Source organism: Eublepharis macularius, chromosome 1, assembly GCF_028583425.1.
Source record: "Eublepharis macularius isolate TG4126 chromosome 1, MPM_Emac_v1.0, whole genome shotgun sequence".
Taxonomy (NCBI): Eukaryota; Metazoa; Chordata; class Lepidosauria; order Squamata; family Eublepharidae; genus Eublepharis; species Eublepharis macularius.
The window spans coordinates 28,647,199-28,667,152 of record NC_072790.1 but is presented as its reverse complement, the minus strand read 5'-3'; the positions used below and the strand labels follow the sequence as shown (position 1 = coordinate 28,667,152).

Below are 19,954 nucleotides of genomic sequence, written 5' to 3'. Positions count from 1 at the left end.
GCTTTTGTTAAATTTCAGGAAAGGCAAAGATCATTGTCTGCGCTTAACACTCCTGTTTAAGAAGCCAGTCATATTTTTTTTCTGGCTTCCTTCGTTGGCTTTGGCCTCATTCGTGAATATGTTTTCCTTCTCTACACTTGATATGTTGTACTTTTTGACAATTTTGTGCCATTTCTCAGACTGAGCGGTTTCAATCTCCTCGGTCACACAATCCACTTTAGCAGTCAGACCTGCAGAAAACGAAAAATTCCCTATCCTGCTGGACTGAACAATGTTTTCATTGCACTTGATACCATAGATTTTTTTTAACACAACAAAGAATGTGCAAGGCAGATGCAGCTAATTCTGTCTGCTGCCTCATCCTGCTCTCCACATTGGCCTTTGCACAATTCAGGGGGAAAAAATGTTTTTTTTTTTTTTAAAAAGGCACCAATAATTTAAAAATGTTGCAGGATTTCATGTTTCACAGCACTCCTCTTCAGAGGCTGAAATGCTGTGACATCTTTAAAGAACTGGCTAGTACAGTCTAGTTTGTACAGTGCTTTCAAGTGTTCTAAATACTTTGCATGCTTTTTATTCTTGAGAGCTTTACAACAACCCTGGACAGTGTGTCTTCACAATGCTTGTGCTCATAAAATTTGAACAGAGTTCACAGATTCAGTTTCAAATCTCCAAACCTGCAAAGTAAAATAAGAACACTAATCATCAATAGAACAGTATGCTCATATTCTTTCTCACTTCAGCCCCTCCCCTTGCAATAAATATCAAAACATAAAATGATGCTGAATTATACCTTTCTTTCTCTGGATGACTTAAGAAAACCATTCTTATGATGACTTTTGCAAAGACTGCTTGCTGGGAAGTCTGTATAACTGAGTTTTCAGAAGGGATTCAGTGTAGAAGTCCATAAACTACTTCACATTTAGGCACTTGACAAAATTCTTGTTTGCCCAAAGGAAAGTGACTCTAGGGCTCACAGTGTTGATACCCTTTGGACAAACTATATCACTGGACAGTGGCAATAAACATCACCATGTAGTAGTTTCTTAACCTACCTTTTGACATAACTAGCAAAATTTATTTTTACTTTTTTTGTAAGAGCTTTACTTCATGCTTAACTAGGAAGAAAGCAGAACGTATGGAAAAAGCTGAGTCTGCAACATCCTGGAACAGATCTACACTCAGTTTTACTGTCTCTCTTAAAAATATGTAAGAGGCTGATTATCATGTAGAAGAAAGCTTAAAAACTAGGGGTGTGTATTTGTAAATTAATTTTGTGATACCTGTGAGAACCAGATTTTTAAAAAGTTGCATGTAAACATAAACTCCTTCAAGAAAGTGGACTGGGATCCCTTTTTAAAAGAAGGTGAGCCGTTCTGACAAGATTCACCTGGACAAAGATATGGCCCAGGCTTGTACAATTTACAATCTACCAAGCCAAACACAGTCCACTGAACATGTACGAGGGACCCATATGCTTCTTTCTTTTGCTGCTTGCCGAGGGCTGCAAAAAGTAGGCCACAATGCACAGTTGGTATGCCAACCGGATGAACTGTATTTAATGTTACGGATTTCAACCAAAAAGCATGGGTATTTTTTTAACTCCTAGTTAATAACAACATAATAACAACATAAGCAATAACTTGCTTCTGGAAAGTGTTCAAGTGAGTCATCTTCCTTAATGTTTTTACGTATGTATAGAGAACTATGTATAAAACCTTAGTTTGTTCTCAGTTACTTCCCAAGTAAAATTTTATTTAATGTCATTTATAGTCCACCTTTCTCACTGAGACTCAAGGAGGATTACACAGTGTAAGTCAAAATGATCAACAACTGGGGGCATTCAATAAACAGTACAATAGGGTATGCGTTGCAGATTCTGTAATTCAAATTCTGTAATGCATGAGACAATATGTGCAAAGGTTTGGGATCACACTCTTGGGTGATATAAAGATCATTTATTTGCAAACAGTTAACTGTAGCAATTGCTCTGTCTGCATGCTCGCTTGTTCAGGAAATACACCAATTAGAAAATGGAAAAGCTCAAAAGAATTTAAGAACAGGCCATTGTCTTTATTTAAATAAGTTTGATTTAAAATCAGTTTACTTGTGCAACAGTTCCGCCAGTAATGTAGGGCTCAATTTCATGGGACAGGAGGGACCCTTCCCAACCAACTGGTAGTCTCGTGGAGGCAGAATAGCTGAATTATGAACTAGTCTTCTAACAGCAAAGAGCAACAACAGAACTTTCCAAGAGTCAGCAAAACAAAGAAGATAGCTTCTTCTGGGGAAAAAAAATAATCTACCAGACATAAATATGCCCCAAGACTCACCTAGAACCAGTGTGGTGTAAGGGTTAGAATGTAGGTCTAGGATCTGGGAGACTCGGGTTCAAATCCCCCTCTGCCATGGAAGCTTGCTTGGTGACCTTGGGCCAGTGACACACACCCAGCTCTTGAGAGGATAAAAGGGAGAAGGGAAGAATGTTCCAAGCCACTCTGGGTGTGGCAAGAAAAGTGTAAGTGTGGGTTTACATGAAGCAAATATATAGATTTTAATGCCAATATACTTTCCCATCTCTAAGCTGAAACTGCAGGAATATTAAGCCACCAATGCCAAACGCCCTGAATGGCATAGGTCACTTAAAGGACTGCCTTCTTCCATACAAACTACCCCCTCCATATTAAGGTTGTCCTCTGAAGGCTTGCTATGTCTCCCCCACTATCAGCTGACGTATGGTGAGTCAGTGAGCAACATAAAAATATGAAATTTCTTACTCAGAGATCGGTGTTGCCACTGTTGCTAACCAATTCTGAGTAATTGTCAATAGCTTCTAGATAGCAAGTCAAAGTGGAACCCTTAAAATCACTAAAAGAGTGATTTTTAAAGCTAATCACACAAATTTTAAACTGCATATTGCTGACATTTATTTTTTGCTAGTTTGGTGGGCTGTTGCTTTCAGTCATTTGTTTCCTTCTTTATAATTTGTGATATTTTCATTATGTATCATTGCTTTGAACTTACTGGGAGTTGCATGGAATCAAATGGAGATGTATATGCCTGAAATAAATAAAACTTTCACTCTTTACTACAAGACAACTTTTTATCTAGATAGTAAAGCACTTCCTGCAAAAGAAAGCTACTTTTAACAGAAGTCTGCGCATAGAACATGAATTCCAGCTAAGATTTCTGTAGTCTGTATTGCTAGCCAGTTAATAAAACCATACTGTAATTTAAAACACAGATCACTGTTTCTTGATCTAAGTTACTGCATATGTCTTTTTCTTTCTTTCTTTCTTTCTTTCTTTCTTTCTTTCTTTCTTTCTTTCTTTCTTTCTTTCTTTCTTTCTTTCTTTCTTTCTTTCTTTCTTTCTTTTGCTGATCACTCCTTCACTATTACTGGTACAAAAAGTTTCATTTTCAATTAAAAACATTTATTGCGCTAGCTGAAACATTTATATCCAAATATGTTTGATGCTACCTTTGACAAGATTAAGCAAGTTCAATAATGGTTTGGCAAATAAGCCATATTAGTACCTTAAAGCCACCTTGAACTCCAGACTGAAATGTAATCTAACTTTCTATTACTGGTATGGCCTTCCAGTATAGAAACCAGGTAGTTCTATTGCAGTTCCACATTTTTAAAAAGTATGATTAACAGTGCAATCCTAATGAGTTACACCCTTCCAAACTGTTTAGAATTGTGCTGCTAGTGTTAACATTCCACAAACAACAAGTAGAATAAGAGGTCTTTAACAATCAGCTCATTACTAAGAAGTCTGAACCTGAATTTAAAAAATCATGTTTAACAGAATGCCAACACCCAATATCTTAAGAGGTGATTCTCAGATAGCTCTGAATAATTAAACCAACCTCCTGATTATCTTAAAACAGGATTTTACTTTAAGGTTCATTTTTTCCAAAAGCTATTTGATATTAAAATGCCTGTAATACACTTTCAAAGATCGCCTGAAGCAAAGCCTGAGCAGTGCATTTCACTGCTTGTTACAAACTGATGCTTTTTCCGAGCACAACAGGGGAAAGTGTGCTGTTTTACATTTGCACTAAAATATCTGTATTTTTATTAAAATTAAATCGTTTATTACAAGATTAAAACAATTCATATTTTAAAATATTAGAAAAACATGTATGTAATAAATCAGACTTAAGAAGCTAGCCATCATATAAAGTTTAACTATATAACCATAAGACCATTTTAGAACTGCAGACTTGATGAAGTGTATTTAGGAATTCATGTGTGCAAACTGTACAAAATAAAAAAAAAGCTAACAAGATGGTTATGTTGTTCTACTGTCTCCAGAAACAGATTGGCAATACATATTCAGACTCCATAGTTTGCAGGTGACTACTATGAATAAAAACTTGGGAGATATGTCAAGCTATATTTTAGCTCAACCCTTGGAACAAATACTTGCTTTAAAATTACATTTACTGTAGGTCTTAAATAGTCATTTTCAGTATTACATATCCATATGTTACCCCTTCTCCTCACTTGTCTCCTCCAGGGGATCTTGGTAAGCTCTTGATGAAGCTGAACAAGCTAATATTTCTGATTTAGTATTCTTAACTTCGGGGGGGGGGAGGGGTAATCCTAAACTTGAAGTTTAACCTTCCTTGTGTCTAAAGTTCAAGTATTACTTTTCTTTAAACACATTAAGGTAGCACCGTATATGTCTAATTGAAATAAGACCTTAAGATTTGAAGTTTCGTTTGAGTTTCCTTTAAGGGAAACTCAATCAATCAATACAGAAAAAATAGTAAATATAGCAATTTCCAAAATAAGTGTACAGTGTTTTATAGATTTTATTTATATTTGTTTTTATTGTCCATGAACATGTCATTGGACACAGGTGCCATGCAAAATGAGGGGGAGAGAGAACCAAAATGGCACAAGAATTCCATCCTAATGTTCATAAATATCAGAACACAAGTCACATTTTTTTTTAAGTGCACCTGTCCCCTTTAAAGGGATAAAATCCTGGCTCTGCAGAGCTAGAAGCAATGCATTCATCAGTTGCAGGAGTTCATCTTCGGTCTCCAGTTAGTTTCCACAAATGTTTACTTATACTACAGGGTTAAAGTTCTAGCTGAACAGACTTCTTTTGCCAAGTCTGTTTTAGATGTTCCTTAAATGGGGTACACAGGAATGGGTAAACTAATCTAGCATACTGCGGTGGATGAACAGTCAGACAAGGACCGAATTCAAATTTCCACTCTGCAATGAAGTTCATTGGGTCAGGCACATCTATCGGCCTGAACTACCTTATAAGATTGCTGTGAAAAGAAAATGAAGGAAGGGTATACTATGTATGCTATATTAAGCTCCATGAAGGAAGGGCAAGATAAAATATTTTATTTTAGACATACAGTCAAAGGCACCAGTTCAGTAAGGGAGAACTGCATGGGAATAGCTTCCAGCCAACAAGGATGTAGAGGTGCACCTAAAAGCATATTTCACCTGCAGAACAAGATTCAGCCAGTTTTCTATGAAGCAGCTAAATGCGTTTTTTTGATGGGAATGTCAGTTCTTACCCAAGGACCACTGTTTCTGGTTGTGTATCACTATATTCAGATTGGTACAGATAAATAATTAAACAACTCTACATATGGTACAAAGTCAGATCCTGTTCACTTACTCCTTCTAACCATGTTTAAATATTTTACTGTTTCCTGGTTTTGCTAGTGTACACAAAAATGTTAGATGATGTCCCTATAAGGCAATAGGAAGACAGAACTACAGAAAACAACAGTTCTGAAAACTGTATTGAGATGTTTGTGTCAATGGGAAGGTGGTATGCTTTTTTTCTTTCCAATGATAAACAGTAGTTGTAATTTTACTTTTTACACAGTCTGCTGTTGCAGATAATATAAAGCAGCTCAATATATTATTTATTTGCACATAAGAACCAATACTTTTTCACATTAAAGTCAGAGGATTAAAAATGTGCATTCAGACAGCAAATTGCAACTTCTTGTATACCACTCCCAATCTTAAATTATTCAAAATTAACTTGTTCCATTGATTTCAACAGGATTTAGCTGCAACTAATTTTAGTTTGACTGAGGCATATATGTACACACACACACACCACACACAGAGGGATAAATGCCTTAAGAATATTGGAGTTTGAAGTTTCTCTTTGCCTTTAAGTTGTTTTGCTAAACAACAAGCTCAGCTTCAATAAAAGAGATATATAGTGCAATTTTATGCAAAGTTACTCTGGTTTAAGGCCGCTGAAATCAGTAGCCTTAGATTGGAGTAATTCTGCATAGGATTGCATGGATAATCTACACATGTGTCAATAGGAAGCTCATACACTTAAAAAACATGGGCCTGTTAGGACAGTCTATGAAAGAAGAGTGTCATCTGTCTCTTAGGTTGGAGCCAATTGCTCCAGGACAGGCTGAGCAGATATCACCTTTAAATAAGGCATTACTCCATGAGTAATGATACTGTAGAAAACAAGAAACAAAATTGCATTTTTCAGTTTCCTCAAAACTATTCTGCAAGTAAAAAAAGGGAACTCACTGAAATGTGTAACAAATATCAATAAAATACACGCCTGTATTATATTTATGATGTTATTCACTCTAAATAAGCCATTCTTAAATTAATAATTTTAGCAGTCTAATATCACATAGACCCAATTCTGAAAAGTACCACACTTCTGCAGTTTCAGCATTTGAGATGTTTACAAATTAAATACAAACATGGCCGAAGGGCCACTGTTTGGCTGAGCTATGCTAAATTAACACAAAAACGTTTGCATAAACACGTTTTTACAGTGCAATCCTACACCAGTCTAAGCCCACTGAAATCAATAGGCTCAGAGTGGAGTAACTCTGTTTAGGACTGCACTGTTAGTGACCTAAAAAAAAATTACACATGGCCAGTTATAGCAATACAGCTGAAACAAAAAGTTTCGTTTTATAAGTGTGTATAAGGTGTACTACCAGTTCAGGATGGCAGGACGAGTGAGCTTTGATTAGAAATGCAAGTATCAACCACCGAGAAGGCAAATGTTTCTAAAAAAAATATAATTTAAAGATCAAGTCTGAAAAACTGCCCACAATCCAAATTTCAAACCTCATGATCTTTGATGTTGATTGCCTAACATTAATTATGAAACTGAAAGAAATGAGCACAAATTTAAACAGCTTAAATTTTATTTCAAACAGATACTGAGAGGACTCAGAGCTCTGAAAAAAAAGGGTGCGCATCCGAAGCACTGAACTATTTTATTTTCCATGCCAGATATGAGTTATGTGTGAAAGTGAAAGTTGATGGGCATAATTTAACTTACACAGTAGAGTCCCCCTGAGAGCAGATATAAATACACTGTTGCGAACAAAAAGTTCTGCGCACGCCCCTGCATTTAATCCGCTGTGAATTGGGGTAGATATAAATGCTGACATCGGCTCGGTTAGCGCTGCAGTTTAAGAAGCCAAGCTAACTTTTGGAGAGATGCAGCGGTTGGAGAAGGACGCTCAGTGAAACTCACAGGTCGCACCGACTGCCGCACTGAAAGAGATATACGAACTATACTCCCGGCGCGCACAGGATGGAAGCCTTAAACCCTAAATAGAAAGACGAAGACGGTGCGGAATTCCGAACCCGCTTCAAAGCAAAGAGTTCACCCGTCAAACATCCTACGGAGTTAGCCGCAGCCACTTCGCAGCGCGCACTGGATATCTCCTCCTTTAAACGCAAAGCTTTCGGATCCCTAAACGGAACTTCCCTCCCACCCCTTTTCTTTATACCTCCAACTTTTTTTCATACGCTTCTTGGCTCAATTCATTTTCTGTTGCAAGATTCCCCCAATTACCCTAGGACAAGTCGCTCAGCTTTGAAGGCGGTTCGGGGTGAGGGAGGAGAAAAGAAAGAAGGAAGGGGGAAAGGGAGCAAACGGACGAAGGGAGCTGTTTTACTAGACTAGCACCGCTGCCCACTTGAAACTATCCTAACCGAAGTTACTCCCGTCTAAGGCCATTGATTTCAGTGGGCTCAGGCGGGAGTCAGTCTCTTTAGGATTGCAGTGAAAGAAGAAAAGAGTGCAGTCCTAACAAAGTCACTCTTGTCTAAGCCCTCTGAAATCAATAACTCTGATTAGGATCGCAGTGAAAGAAAGAAGTAAAAAAAGAGTGCAATCCTTTGAAACCAGTGAGGTAACTGTGTTTAAAATTGCAGTAAAAGAATAAAGAAGGAAAGAAAGAGCGCAATCCTAAACGAAGTCACTCCAGCCTAAGCCCTTTGAAATCAGTGGAGTAACTCTGCTTAGAACTGCGGTAAAAGGAAAAGAGTGCAATCCTAAACAAAGTTACTCCAGTCTAAGACCTCTGATTTCAATAGGCTAAGACTGGTGTAACTCTGTTTAGGATCGAGAGAAAGAAAGAAAGAAAGAAAGAAAGAAAGAGGACCCCTCTCTTCCCCCCCTTTTCGTATCATCCCCGAGACTCCGGGGAGGAAAGGCGAATTCCGTCCCCGTCATTCCGGCTTCCCTGACCGGCACACGCCGGGCGCCTTCCCTGGCCCGAGGCAGCGGCGAGCGCCCGGCTGTCAAGTTCCCCTTCGCAGACCCTTCCCGCGAGAGACGCTCCGCGGCCCGAGCGCCACTTCGGGGGAAGCGCCCCACGAAGCAACGTCGAGCTGCGCCACCAGCCCGGGACGGAGCCTGCGGCCCGCGTCGCCAGAAACAGCCCGGCGCAGTCCCCCGAGGCGAGGAGGGCCCCGCCGGGCGAGTGGCAAGCGGGTGACAGGCAGGCAGAAGCCGGCGGGTTTTTCCGTTGCTGCCCCGACTGGAGGGGAGGCAACCGAAGGGAGATGGGGGGACGTAACGTGAGGAAGGCCCTTCACGTGTCTGGAGGGAACACGGGAACGGCTTTTCTCACGTGACGTCCCGCCACTTTTTTCCGCCTCCGCTAAACGCGCAAGGGGCAGCGCTTCGGGCGCCGGCCAGAAGCGCTGGGCGGGAGGGCGGTTCGGGCGTGGCGGCCGGGAGGGCAAACGCACGGAGGGAAGGGGGTCACCGGGGGTGGGGGGCGCGCCGAGCTCGGCGGGGCTGCGGGGGAAAGGGAGACGCGCGCGGAAGCGGCCGCCGCTGCCCTCGCCCTTCTCCTACCGGCTCTCTCCCGCTGGCGCTTCCCTCAGTCGGGTCGGTCAGTCAGCCCCGCGGCCGCCGTCAGCCCCAGCCAGCCCGACTCGAAAATGGCGCCGAAAAGCCCGGACGCTTCATTCAAATTCGCCACAGCCGGCCCCGCTGCGCTGCGGCATGCCGGGAAAAAGGGGGCCGAGCCGCCGCGCTGAGGTGGAGCCGCTTTCGGTCCTTCGCCTGGGACAGCCGGTCCGAGGAGGTGGCGGGGCAAGAAGGAGGAGGACAAGGACGAAGTTTGAAAGTTTTACCTCAGGCGCGCGCTTGGCGCCGCGCCTTCGGAGCTTCCCCCTTCTCTTTCAGTTGTCAGGCGCGATTGGGAGCGGCGCTGCGGGGCGCTGGAGCAGGACAGGCTTACATTCCCCCTCTCGGCGGCCGCGCTCCGAATGCGACCCGGGACGCCTGGGAATTAAGCTTAAAACAATCTCTGAGCGCTCTGAACACGCATCTCCCAGCGCACGTCTGAAGGTGCCTAAAGAAAAGGCTGGTGCCCAAACCGAATTCAAGGGTGATGTGTGGTTGTTGTCCTGTTTATGGCTATTTGAGAGCAGTGGCGCCTTAGAGACCAATAAGGTTACCAGAGAATTTGCTTTTGAGAGTCAGAGCTCCCTTCTTCAGAGATAGAAGGGATAGAAAGATGCTAAGGGTATGCTCTTACCTTGGAAATCTTGTTGGTCTCTAAGGTGCCGCTGGATTTCAGGCCAACACGGCTACCTGTCTGAAACTTTGCATGTCGTCCGCCCCAGTCCTTTCCCCTCCTTTGCAGATGTAGTCTGATTCAAAACAGGAGCAGACCCACGGAAAGAGATTATGGCTGTAATTCACTGACTGGAGAGGAGCTACCGGTTTTTGCTGTGCAGTTACTTGCTTCTCTGTGAAGAATTATAGAACAGGAAGCAGTCTGCGGATTCTTGCACCCAAAGGGTAAGTAGATACTAAAGGTTTATGTACTTATTTGCCACAGACCTTCATGACCAGCCTGAACAAGGAATAGAAGTTTACTCATCTTCATATTCAAGAGAGAGCATCCCAAGTTATACATGCTCATTATTATTCCTTAGAAGATGCCCCAAAACTGGTCCATAGTTTTGGGCTAGAAATCATGCTGGGGCGAATCTAAGAAGAACCCTGCTATATCAGACTTTCGGTCCTTGTTGTCCTGCATCTTATTTCCCAGCTAAATGTCCTGGAATGCCCACAAGCAGGTATACTGCCCCTCAGCATGGTGGTCTCATTTACCCATCATGACTTACAGTCATTGATGATCCATGCATTTGTTGAATTGCTTTTTAAAGCTATCTAAGCTACTGGCCGTCGAGTTCCACAAGTTAGTTATATATTGTATGAAGAAGTATTTTCCTTTTTCTGTCCTGAATCGAATGCCTACCAATTTCATAGGAACCCAATATCTCCACTTTAAAACAGTGAAGAGATAGTAATTGGGTTCCTAATAACATTGATAGGTAGTATCTATTATTCCCCTACTTAGTCATTTATTTTCAGTTGAAAAGTCCAAATTCTCAAAACTTTTCTCATAGGGAATGTACTCCAGCTCCTTCATCACTGGTCACCCTTCCTGTACTCTCTCCACTGCTAGAATCCTTCTTGAAGTGGGGTGATCAGAACTGTACACAGGATTCCAAATGTGACCATTCCATAGATCTACTCATGGGCATTAGTATACTGGTCATCTTATTTTCAAGCTACGATCCCTAACATAGAATTTGTCTTTTTTTCACCGCTGCCTGCTACACACTGAGTTGATATTTTCACTGAGCTGTCCCCAATCACAACAACCCCATTACCCAATAGCTACTGCCAGTCCAGGTCTCAGCTGAGTATTTGGTTAGGATTTTTTGGTCCAGTAGGCATCACTTAACATTTGTTTGCACTGAATCTCATTCATGGCCCACTCATCTACTTGGAGCTGTTCACAATCCATGTTGGTTTTTCACTATCTTGAATAATTGGGTATTACCTGAAAACTTGGCGACTTCACTAATTATTCCTAGTTCTAGATTATGATGGACAAATCAAATAGCATTGGTCCTATTACCATTCCATGGGGAACTGAGAGCTGTTTACTCCTACATACTGCTTCCTTTCACTACATATGATACTTTCTAAACTTTTGGTATTGACAAGATGTCTACTTTTGTTAGATCAACAAGTCAGTTAATTCCTATGGTGTTTAATGCTATTGGGATAGCATCTTAAAAGAAGCTGTCATTTCCTATGGGTGGATTTCATGGCTCCAGAAGTAAAACTCGCTTCCGTAATGAAGCATTTACTGCTAAGCTTGCTAGCTTCCCAGAGGCACATCTAATTAACCATACTGAATATCATGTAACATTTTATTATAGATTGATACGAATCCTTTATCTGTGTCATTTTAGATTCCAGCAATTGGTTAAACATTGTCAATAGAAAAATTAAGCAAGAACTAGTGAATCTTTAGAGAAAGAAACCAGTTATCATCGCCTAAGTTCTCTGTCATTACTGCTCTAGATCCTATAATCCCCTTTGGTTCATTCATTGTTGTGTTCTGAGTGGAACATAAATAGCATCATCCACTGTAAGGATGCTAATATTTTACCTCTCTCTATAGATAAAGTTGCTTTCATATCTGAATGAATGTTATGTCTTTTGTTATTTTGGGGTGAATTGTATTAATTGCAGGAAATTCACTGACTGAAATATTTGATTTGATTTACATCCTACTCTTTCTCCAAGGAGCTCAGGATAGCATACTTGGTGTTTTCCCTAGAGGAGACGGGTGTCCTGACACTTTGGTGTCCTGTGACTCTGCGTGCGCATGCCATAATGGAATGGAATCGTATCACCAATTGTTGTGACATTAGTGTCGCTCTTGATCGTTTATAAAACTCCCTTGGTAGGCCATCTAGACCTGTGGATTGTCTAGGATATTTATTTCTAAATCTGGGATTTTTTTTCTGTTACAGGGCTTTCCTGGTAGACTCTGCTCTTCTTAAAATTTTCAGAATCCCATAGAATATGGGAATCAGTATTTTGTTTATGGGGTCTTCTGAGTTTATAGCTTTCCTTAAGTTTTTAAACTGGTGATTAATCTCCTACGAGGAACAATTTTGCTACTCATATTGAACTCTTATTACTGAATACTACATTTTAAAGCCCTCTGAGGTTTGTGTTTCAAGTCAAACATTTTCTGGATTATTTCCATTTCAGCTCAAACTGAAAGGGAAATCAAGTCAAACTTTTATACTTGGATTCTTGCAGTGCTATCCTAAGCAGAGTTGTACCGTTTAACTGATCATATTAACATTGGCTCTCTGCATCCCTAGTGGTTTGTTTTTGTTTTGCTCTAGATATTCTTTAATTAGATGTACTCTTCATTGCATCCCTGATTGTCCTTCCGATTCCTTATTACCCCTCCTCCCTCTTCATTTTCAAAAACCTTAAAGCATCCTGGACTGGAAGGAAGGGAATTATGGCCTGGGGGTGTGCCTGTTGGCATGCATTCCCCCTAACCAGGGCTTTCTTTCTGGGAAAAGAGGTGGTGGAACTCAGTGGGTGGCAACTCTTGGTGGGAGGTGGTGCCCCTGGTGGTACCACATGCACGCGCGCAAAGTGCACGTATGCTCCCAGGGCCAATGACATTACTTTGGGTCAGCTGGAACAAGGAGTTTTTAAAAGTTTAAATCGCCCTTGGCGAAAATGCTCACATGGCTGGTGGCTCTACCCCCTGATCTCCAGACAGAGGGGAGATTAGATTGCCAGCGGCATGGAGGGCAATCTAAACTCTCCTCTGTCTGGAGATCAGGGGGCGGGGCCACCAGCCATGTGACCATTTTCAAGAGGTTCCGGAACTCCGTTCCCCCGTGTTCCAGCTGAAAAAAAGCCCTGCCGCTAACCCTAATTTTCCTCTCCAGAATCTCATAAACTATTAATACTCAGTGTCTATCAGTGTCTGCTAAAGGGAACCTCCGTATTCAGAGGCAGTAAACTTCTGAATAGCAGTCCCAGGAGGTAACATCAGGGGAAGGCCTCGGCCTCTATGCCTGTTGTTGGCCCTTCGGAGTAACTGGTTGACCACTGTGTGGGACAGGATGCTGGACTAGATGAACCACTGGTCTGACTCAGCAGGGCTCTTCTTATGTTTTTCATCAGGCAGTTCCTCCCTCCCGCCTTCTGTTTTCCTTTGGGCCAAAACAGACAATAGTGTGACGTCCATGACTTGATTTTTCCAGCACCTTTTAAAAGTGTAACTGCAGCTATAAGTGGGTTAGGGGTTAACTTAGATTAGGGTGGTGTGGGGAGGGGAAAAGAAAATAGATGGGCAATTGGTGGCCCCCCACCTTCTATATGGCTATCAATGAAATCTTAAGCAGAGTTACTCCAGTCTAAGCCCATTGAATCTCATACCCCCCCATACTGTGGGGGTATGTCAGCAAATTCTCATGGAAGTGGAAAGAGTTTATTTATTTATTTAACTGGATTTCTAAACTACCTTCTCCCTTAATTGAGCTCAGGGCAGTGTATGACATTTTTAATACAGTTCTAATAAAATATACATAATTTAATACACAATCAATTATAAATTAAGTTGATCAATCCGCTATGATCTGAATTGGACCTTTCAGCACTTGTGATTTTTTCTCTTTTAAAGCTGGCTGGTACATGTGATCTCTGTTATATCTGGTTTGACCCTTTCTGTTGCCCTTTAGCTGACACTCAATGGCCCTCATCATTCCATGCTTCTAGTAAGGAAAGCGCGTGTTGAATCCTTATTAGACCATTTGGGATTTTTCCTCCTGCTTAAACGTAAGAACTGATATTTCCCCACCTACTTAGAGAGTTCTCTGAGTATGTAGAAACCCTTAATGTGTGTGAATATGAAAGACGAAAAAGCAAAAAAAAAAGTTGTGGGAAAAATGATTTATTCAACATGCTTTGTTAGGGCAATCCTTCAAAATATGCAAATATTAAAAAGTCTCAAGAATGACACAAAACACATTGAAAAACCATTTTTAAAAGACAGTGGTAGCTGAGCATAGTTGATACGTGGCTGTTGGGATGTCAGTGTATCAACTATATTTCTTACATGCTCAGCTACCACTGTCTTTTGAAACTTGTTTTTCAATATGTGTGTGTTTGATGATTTAGTTTTAAAGGAGAGGTTAAAATCAAAAGTGTTGTTTCTTAAATCTGTCCCACTTAAATCAAGTGGGGCCCAATGAGAAAATGAATTGTTGCCCCTTAGAGCCTGGTTTAGAGAGGAGGTGAGAAATTTGCTCCTTATCTCTCCCCCAATGTCCTTGATGCTATGGGAGTCTTCTGGCAGTCCTCGGCACCGAGAAATGTTTATACTAACATAACCTCAGCCTGATGCAACCTCAGCCCGAGCATGTGTCTGATGAGGTGGCATCAGACGCTTGTGCCAGAATAAAAGCCTGTTAGTTGTTAAGGCGCCACAAGTGCTCTGTTTGCTTATTTACCAACAGATGAGCGCAATGCCTCCTCTGGAATCATTGTGGGCCCATAACACACCAGCTAGGTCTATGGATGATGATCTTTGTGAGGACGGCAGAACTAGTTTGGGCTCGCTGTGTGCCTCTGAGGACATGGCTCAGTCCTCAGCATTTCATTGAAAATGTACATGACCATTACCTTTCATTGCCAAGGAGCCTTGTACTTCTTCAGGCACCTTTCCTGCTGCTCCTTAATCTGTATGGCTCATCATGTAGATTATTCCTTACTCCTGCCTCCTGGACAAATGGAGAAATATCCAAAGTGATCAGAGACCTTTTATTCATCCCTTACAAAGTAAGGGCTAATTATTTATACTCCATCCTTCCATCCTGTGCAGACTATTGAGGGTCAAACCCCTTCCTCTCCAGTTACAGCAGCCAAGTTACCCTTTCTTTCTACAATTTGTTAACTTTCCCCAGGAAAGGAGTGCAGCAGAAAGAGATCTGGAACAGACAATCTGTTCCAAGGGGAGCCTTTAAATGTGTCCTTAACCCTGAGATCTCTCCAGGAAGAAAATGCCTTGTTCTTTGGTGAATAGAAGCACCTGAAATCAATGTCTTCTTCTTTCCAAATAAATTAAAATGCAGCTTTTAAAAATGACCTACTCCATAGCTTTTGGACTTGTGCCCAGTGCTAACGGCTAGACCAGCCTTCTGCTCAGAGCTTCCCTCTCTGGACAACTGGCAGTTGAGCTGAAAGTTCCTTTCTGTTAGGGAAGGGAGGGAGGGAGAACAGTGGTGGAAAATCTAGAGTGCAGCGGATTGGCAGTGAGGTCGTCTGAATTCTCTTTTAAAACCCAGTGGACAAGTGATTTCTAGGCCAGACAGCCAGTGTGAAAGTAGACACCCTCACCCCCCTCCTCCTCCTCCCGTGAATCAGGATATCTATTTAACACGAACGCTTTGGTCTTTGAGAGGAGAAGACTTCTAGCAATACAGAAGGTTACCTTTACTTCCCTCACCAATCCAGGTTGTGTTGAAGAAGTCCACGAACTTTGTTTCACGTTTCTGCTGTTCCCGTTCACACCTGAGACTGTCACTGTAGTTCTTGCCGGGTCTGATGGGAAGAAGCCAGGAATTAAAACTCAATTGCTCTGTATATAATTGCTTCATTTCTTTCAGTCTTAATGGTTCATTCTATTCCCTCCAGTTGATAATTGCTGTTGGAGTCACTTTTGCACGTTCCTCCTGTCCTCTCCAGCCCACTGGGGTTGGAATTCTTCCTCCGTTATTGCGTTCCTTATCATCTTTTAGCTCCCAACATAAGTCCCCAGAGCAGGGAGGACTATATTTATTTAAATCTCCTTTTGGTCACACCTTTCAGTTGCATGGCAGCAACCACAACTACCACAAATAAAACTGTGGTTTTTAATGTGTTCCATGTGTCCGATGGAACACATTGTGTGTGTCTGTTGAATGGCCTTTGGAAAGCATTAAAGCAAAGGTGATTCTTAATACCATCTTGGTGCTATTTGCTGTGGTCTTATTAGGTGTAATTTTGCTCAGAACTTTCCAAAAGGAATTATATTAAATTAAATACTATATATTAAACTAAATTACTATATAACATATGTAGTATATATTAAGGAACATCCACGTTCCTTATTTTTCCGCGTTCTTGGAAAATAGTTTGTGGGCTGGATCCAACCAACTTTTCTGTGGGTGAAAAAAGGAGACGCTTCCCTTCAGCCACCAAAAAGGCTACGCTGGGGACCTGCAAGGACAAAAGGCACGGGTGAGATGGCGCTGGAATAGGTAAGGGAATGAGGTGTGGTTGAGAGAAAAAGCTGGCTGCATCCAATCCTGTCAGTTCCAAGTAGGGAAAAAATATTAAATTCCTCACCCCAAAACGACTTGCGTGATAACGGGCAAGCCTTACTTTCCCACCACCAGCAAGTGGAATTAACAAAAATATAATTGAAAGTGAGTCATGGGAAACCAGCAGAGATGCAAGAGAAGATTTAAGTTTTTCTCTGAGTGCCTGATTTCAGCATAAAAACTGGTCTTTAAGGTGGTGTTGGATCCAGATCGTGCTCTTCAGGTGTAGACCAACAAGGCTACCCACCTGAAACTGTCATTTGGAGATCTGTTGTAATTTTGGGAGATCTTCAAGCGCCACCTGGAGGCTGGCACCCATACTGACCATACTGACCATTGACCCCAACCAAATGGTAATCAGAAGGACACTGGCTATGAATTTAGGAGGTTACCTGTTGTGGCTGATAGCTGTTGTTCTGGAGCTTCTGTTTGAAAAAATGCTAAGTTAGTGGCTGTAACATCTTGTAGCTAGGAATCCTATAATGCTGTGCTGTTGATTTAATGTGTTCTGAATTTGATGATTGACTTAATTGGCGAAATGCTTAGTATTACAAAGAACATTGTATCCTGTCTCTCTGCACCGTGGCTAATTTTATAAAGCTCCTTAGTAATTTTGTTGTCAACAAAGAAATTTCCAAGCTCATTCTGATTTGAAACTTTTTATAAGCCTGCTTTTCTCTCAAGACACTGTACCTGCATTACCAGCTATCGCACTGAGGAGAGCGATAGCTGCTTCACCTGTTGCAGAAATGCTTTACTCTTTCTCAGGGCTTTTTTCTGGGAAAAGAGGTGGTGGAACTCAGTGGGTTGCCCTCTTGAAAATGGTCACATGGCTGGTGGCCCCGCCCCCTGATCTCCAGACAGGGGGGAGTTGAGATTGCCCTCCATGCCGCTGAGCAGCGTGGAGGGCAATCTAAACTCCCCTCTGTCTGGAGATCCGGGGGCGGGGCCACCAGCCATGTGACCATTTTCAAGAGGTTCCGGAACTCCGTTCCCCTGCGTTCCCGCTGAAAAAAAGCCCTGCTCTTTCTGCATATCTGCAAGGAAAAAACTGGCCAACTTCCTTTTGCAAAGCATGATGATAGAATTTGCCACCAAAACTGCTGAACGCTCAGCCAGCTTTGGCTGAAGTGTGCCCAAATAATGTTTATGGTTTATTATTGTTAGGAAATATAGTACAAATTCCCCATTGTATCTATGTTATAAATCATGTAATGTTGGTTAGGTTTCTTGTATCACCCTGCTTATTTTGAAAAGAGAGCTAAAAATGTAAAATTTGTATTTTTTGTAGATCACAACCAGAGTTTCGATAATACATTAAAAGCTTCTAGCTTTCTACAAGACGACGTGCATTGCTTTCTTTCTCTGAAGCCAATAATATGGGTTGGCCATAGCGTGCAAAGACTGTTCCGTTATCCTTCCCCCGCTCCACTTTTTGCAGGTATTTAGCCCGAGTGAGGGCAGAGGTGTGAGCTGAAGGGCAAGAGCCAAAGGGCTCTTGGCCCAATCTGTGGCTTGCAGTCTGGGACCTGTGAGAGCCAACTTGGCAGATCTGGACCAGCCCAGATTTGTTTGTGTGTGTTGTGTGTTCGTTTTCATCTTTTTTTTTTGGGTAAGCTACTTTGGGGAGAAAGGCAGCCTAAAAACGCCCACATAAAATAAAGTGTAATTTGATCCATTACAGTAATTAGATTTTCTTTTTTATTCACGTGTACTTATGATTGTGATGCTCATTTTGAGTACACTGGGTGAGACTAATTCACCTATCAAATAAGCAGATACAAAAATGCACCTGCAAAGTAGGCAACATTTATCATGGCCTGGTTGTCCATCTTGAGTTTCTGTTCCCCCACCTTAAAAACACTTCTGAAGCCCCACCGTCTTGCCTCTGCCCAGCTTCAGGGAAGGTGAGAATGAGACACTTTACACAAGCTCAGAGGCACAGTTTTCAGAGAGGAAAAGTCTAAAGCGGGATGGAAAAGGCCATAGGAGCCTCTCACCTTCAGGCACGTGATCTCTGGGACTTGAAGCGCCCCCTCGGCCTTAAGGGCGCTTTCTCTGTAAATAATAGCTGGGACTCCTTAAATTATGACTGGCTGTGTGGGAAAATAGAAAAGAGTCCAGTAGCAGCACCTTTAAGACTAACCAACTTTACTGTAGCAGAAGCTTTCGAGATAACCTCAGTTCTCTTCGTCAGAGGTGTGGGAAAAGTTTCTCTTTTCTGATTGGCGGCTTTCTTGTCCTCACAGTGTGGGGGTGGGAAGCTTGGTGATTGTCATGGAGACGAGGGACGGTAGGCTGTCTAACGCGGATGGATATGAGTGGGGTTTTTTTTTTAACGTCTTCCACAGTAGAAAAAATAAGAGCGCCTCAAAACATTAAGCCCAGGCTTTCCCGCTTTCTCCTTTCTGGGGATTACAAAACGCCACAGGGGATTTCCGAAAAGAGCAAGCGAGGGGAAGTAGCCGTTGGGAAAACCGTTGGTGGGCGGAGGGATACAGCGCGCTTGCCGTGCGCAACGCAGGTTTAGCCACTGCTAGGGAGCGCGCGGGGCAAGATACAGCTGCCCCCCGCGGGCTGGAGCCGGGGAGGGCCATGGAGGTGGCGCGGGAGGGCCTGGCTACGCCCGGCTCGGGGTCCTTGTCATCCACGCTCGCGGCGCCGGTTCCTCCTCGTCCTCCACTGCCGGGTCTCCCCGAAAGGGTGAGTGGCGTTGTGAGGGAGGACCCGACGGGGTCGAAAATCTCCGAGCTGAGTCCGTGAAGGCAGAGAAGGAGACGTTGGAGCCTGGATTGGCCCGCGGGGTGGGAGCTCCGCGTGTTTGCGCTCGCGCGTGTGAAAGCGCTTTTTGCGTGCCAGTCCCCCTCCCCCTCCCGGAGGTTTCCTAGCGAAAAGCTCTTGGGTGTGGTTCGGAGATCCATGCCGGGGGACAAGCGATTGCTGAAGCGCACCGAGAGCGCATTATGCATGAAAGCAAGCGGCGTCGCGTTTATCTGGTGTCAGAAGTGACAATTTTGTGAAAAGTACAAGCGAGCCCCAGTCCCGTTTCTCCTCCTCTGGAGTCTCCAGGGAGGGTCTCCTGATCTTCCATCGATGAAGGACCTCGTTCTAGAACACGGGGGCCCTTTCTTGCCAAGTCCCGTTGCAGTTATCGGTAATATGGCAACACATATCTGAAGAAGGAAGCTGTGACTCTTGAAAGCTCATACTCTCAAATTCTTGCAGAGAAGTTAGCCGTGTTAGTCTGTGGTAGCAAAATCAAAAAGAGTCCAGTAGCACCTTTAAGACTAACCAATTTTATTTTAGCATAAGCTTTCGAGAATCAAGTTCTCTTCGTCAGACGTCTGACGAAGAGAACTTGATTCTCGAAAGCTTATGCTAAAATAAAATTGGTTAGTCTTAAAGGTGCTACTGGACTCTTTTTGATTTCTCAAATTCTTGTTGGTCTGGCCACTG

At 42.6% G+C, this 19,954-nt stretch overlaps 1 protein-coding gene across 2 annotated transcripts in view; it reads left to right on the top strand.

Moving 5' to 3' along the window:
* Positions 1–19,047: 19,047 nt before the first annotated feature.
* The window catches only part of LOC129323665 (protein FAM228B-like), a 31,536-nt gene continuing 30,629 nt past the window's right edge, over positions 19,048–19,954 (top strand). For both annotated transcript variants that reach the window (XM_054970238.1, XM_054970228.1), the window contains exon 1: positions 19,048–19,201. In XM_054970238.1, coding sequence (XP_054826213.1) covers positions 19,094–19,201 — 108 coding nt within the window. In that variant the 5' untranslated portion in view covers positions 19,048–19,093. The remainder of the gene's footprint in view (positions 19,202–19,954) is intronic.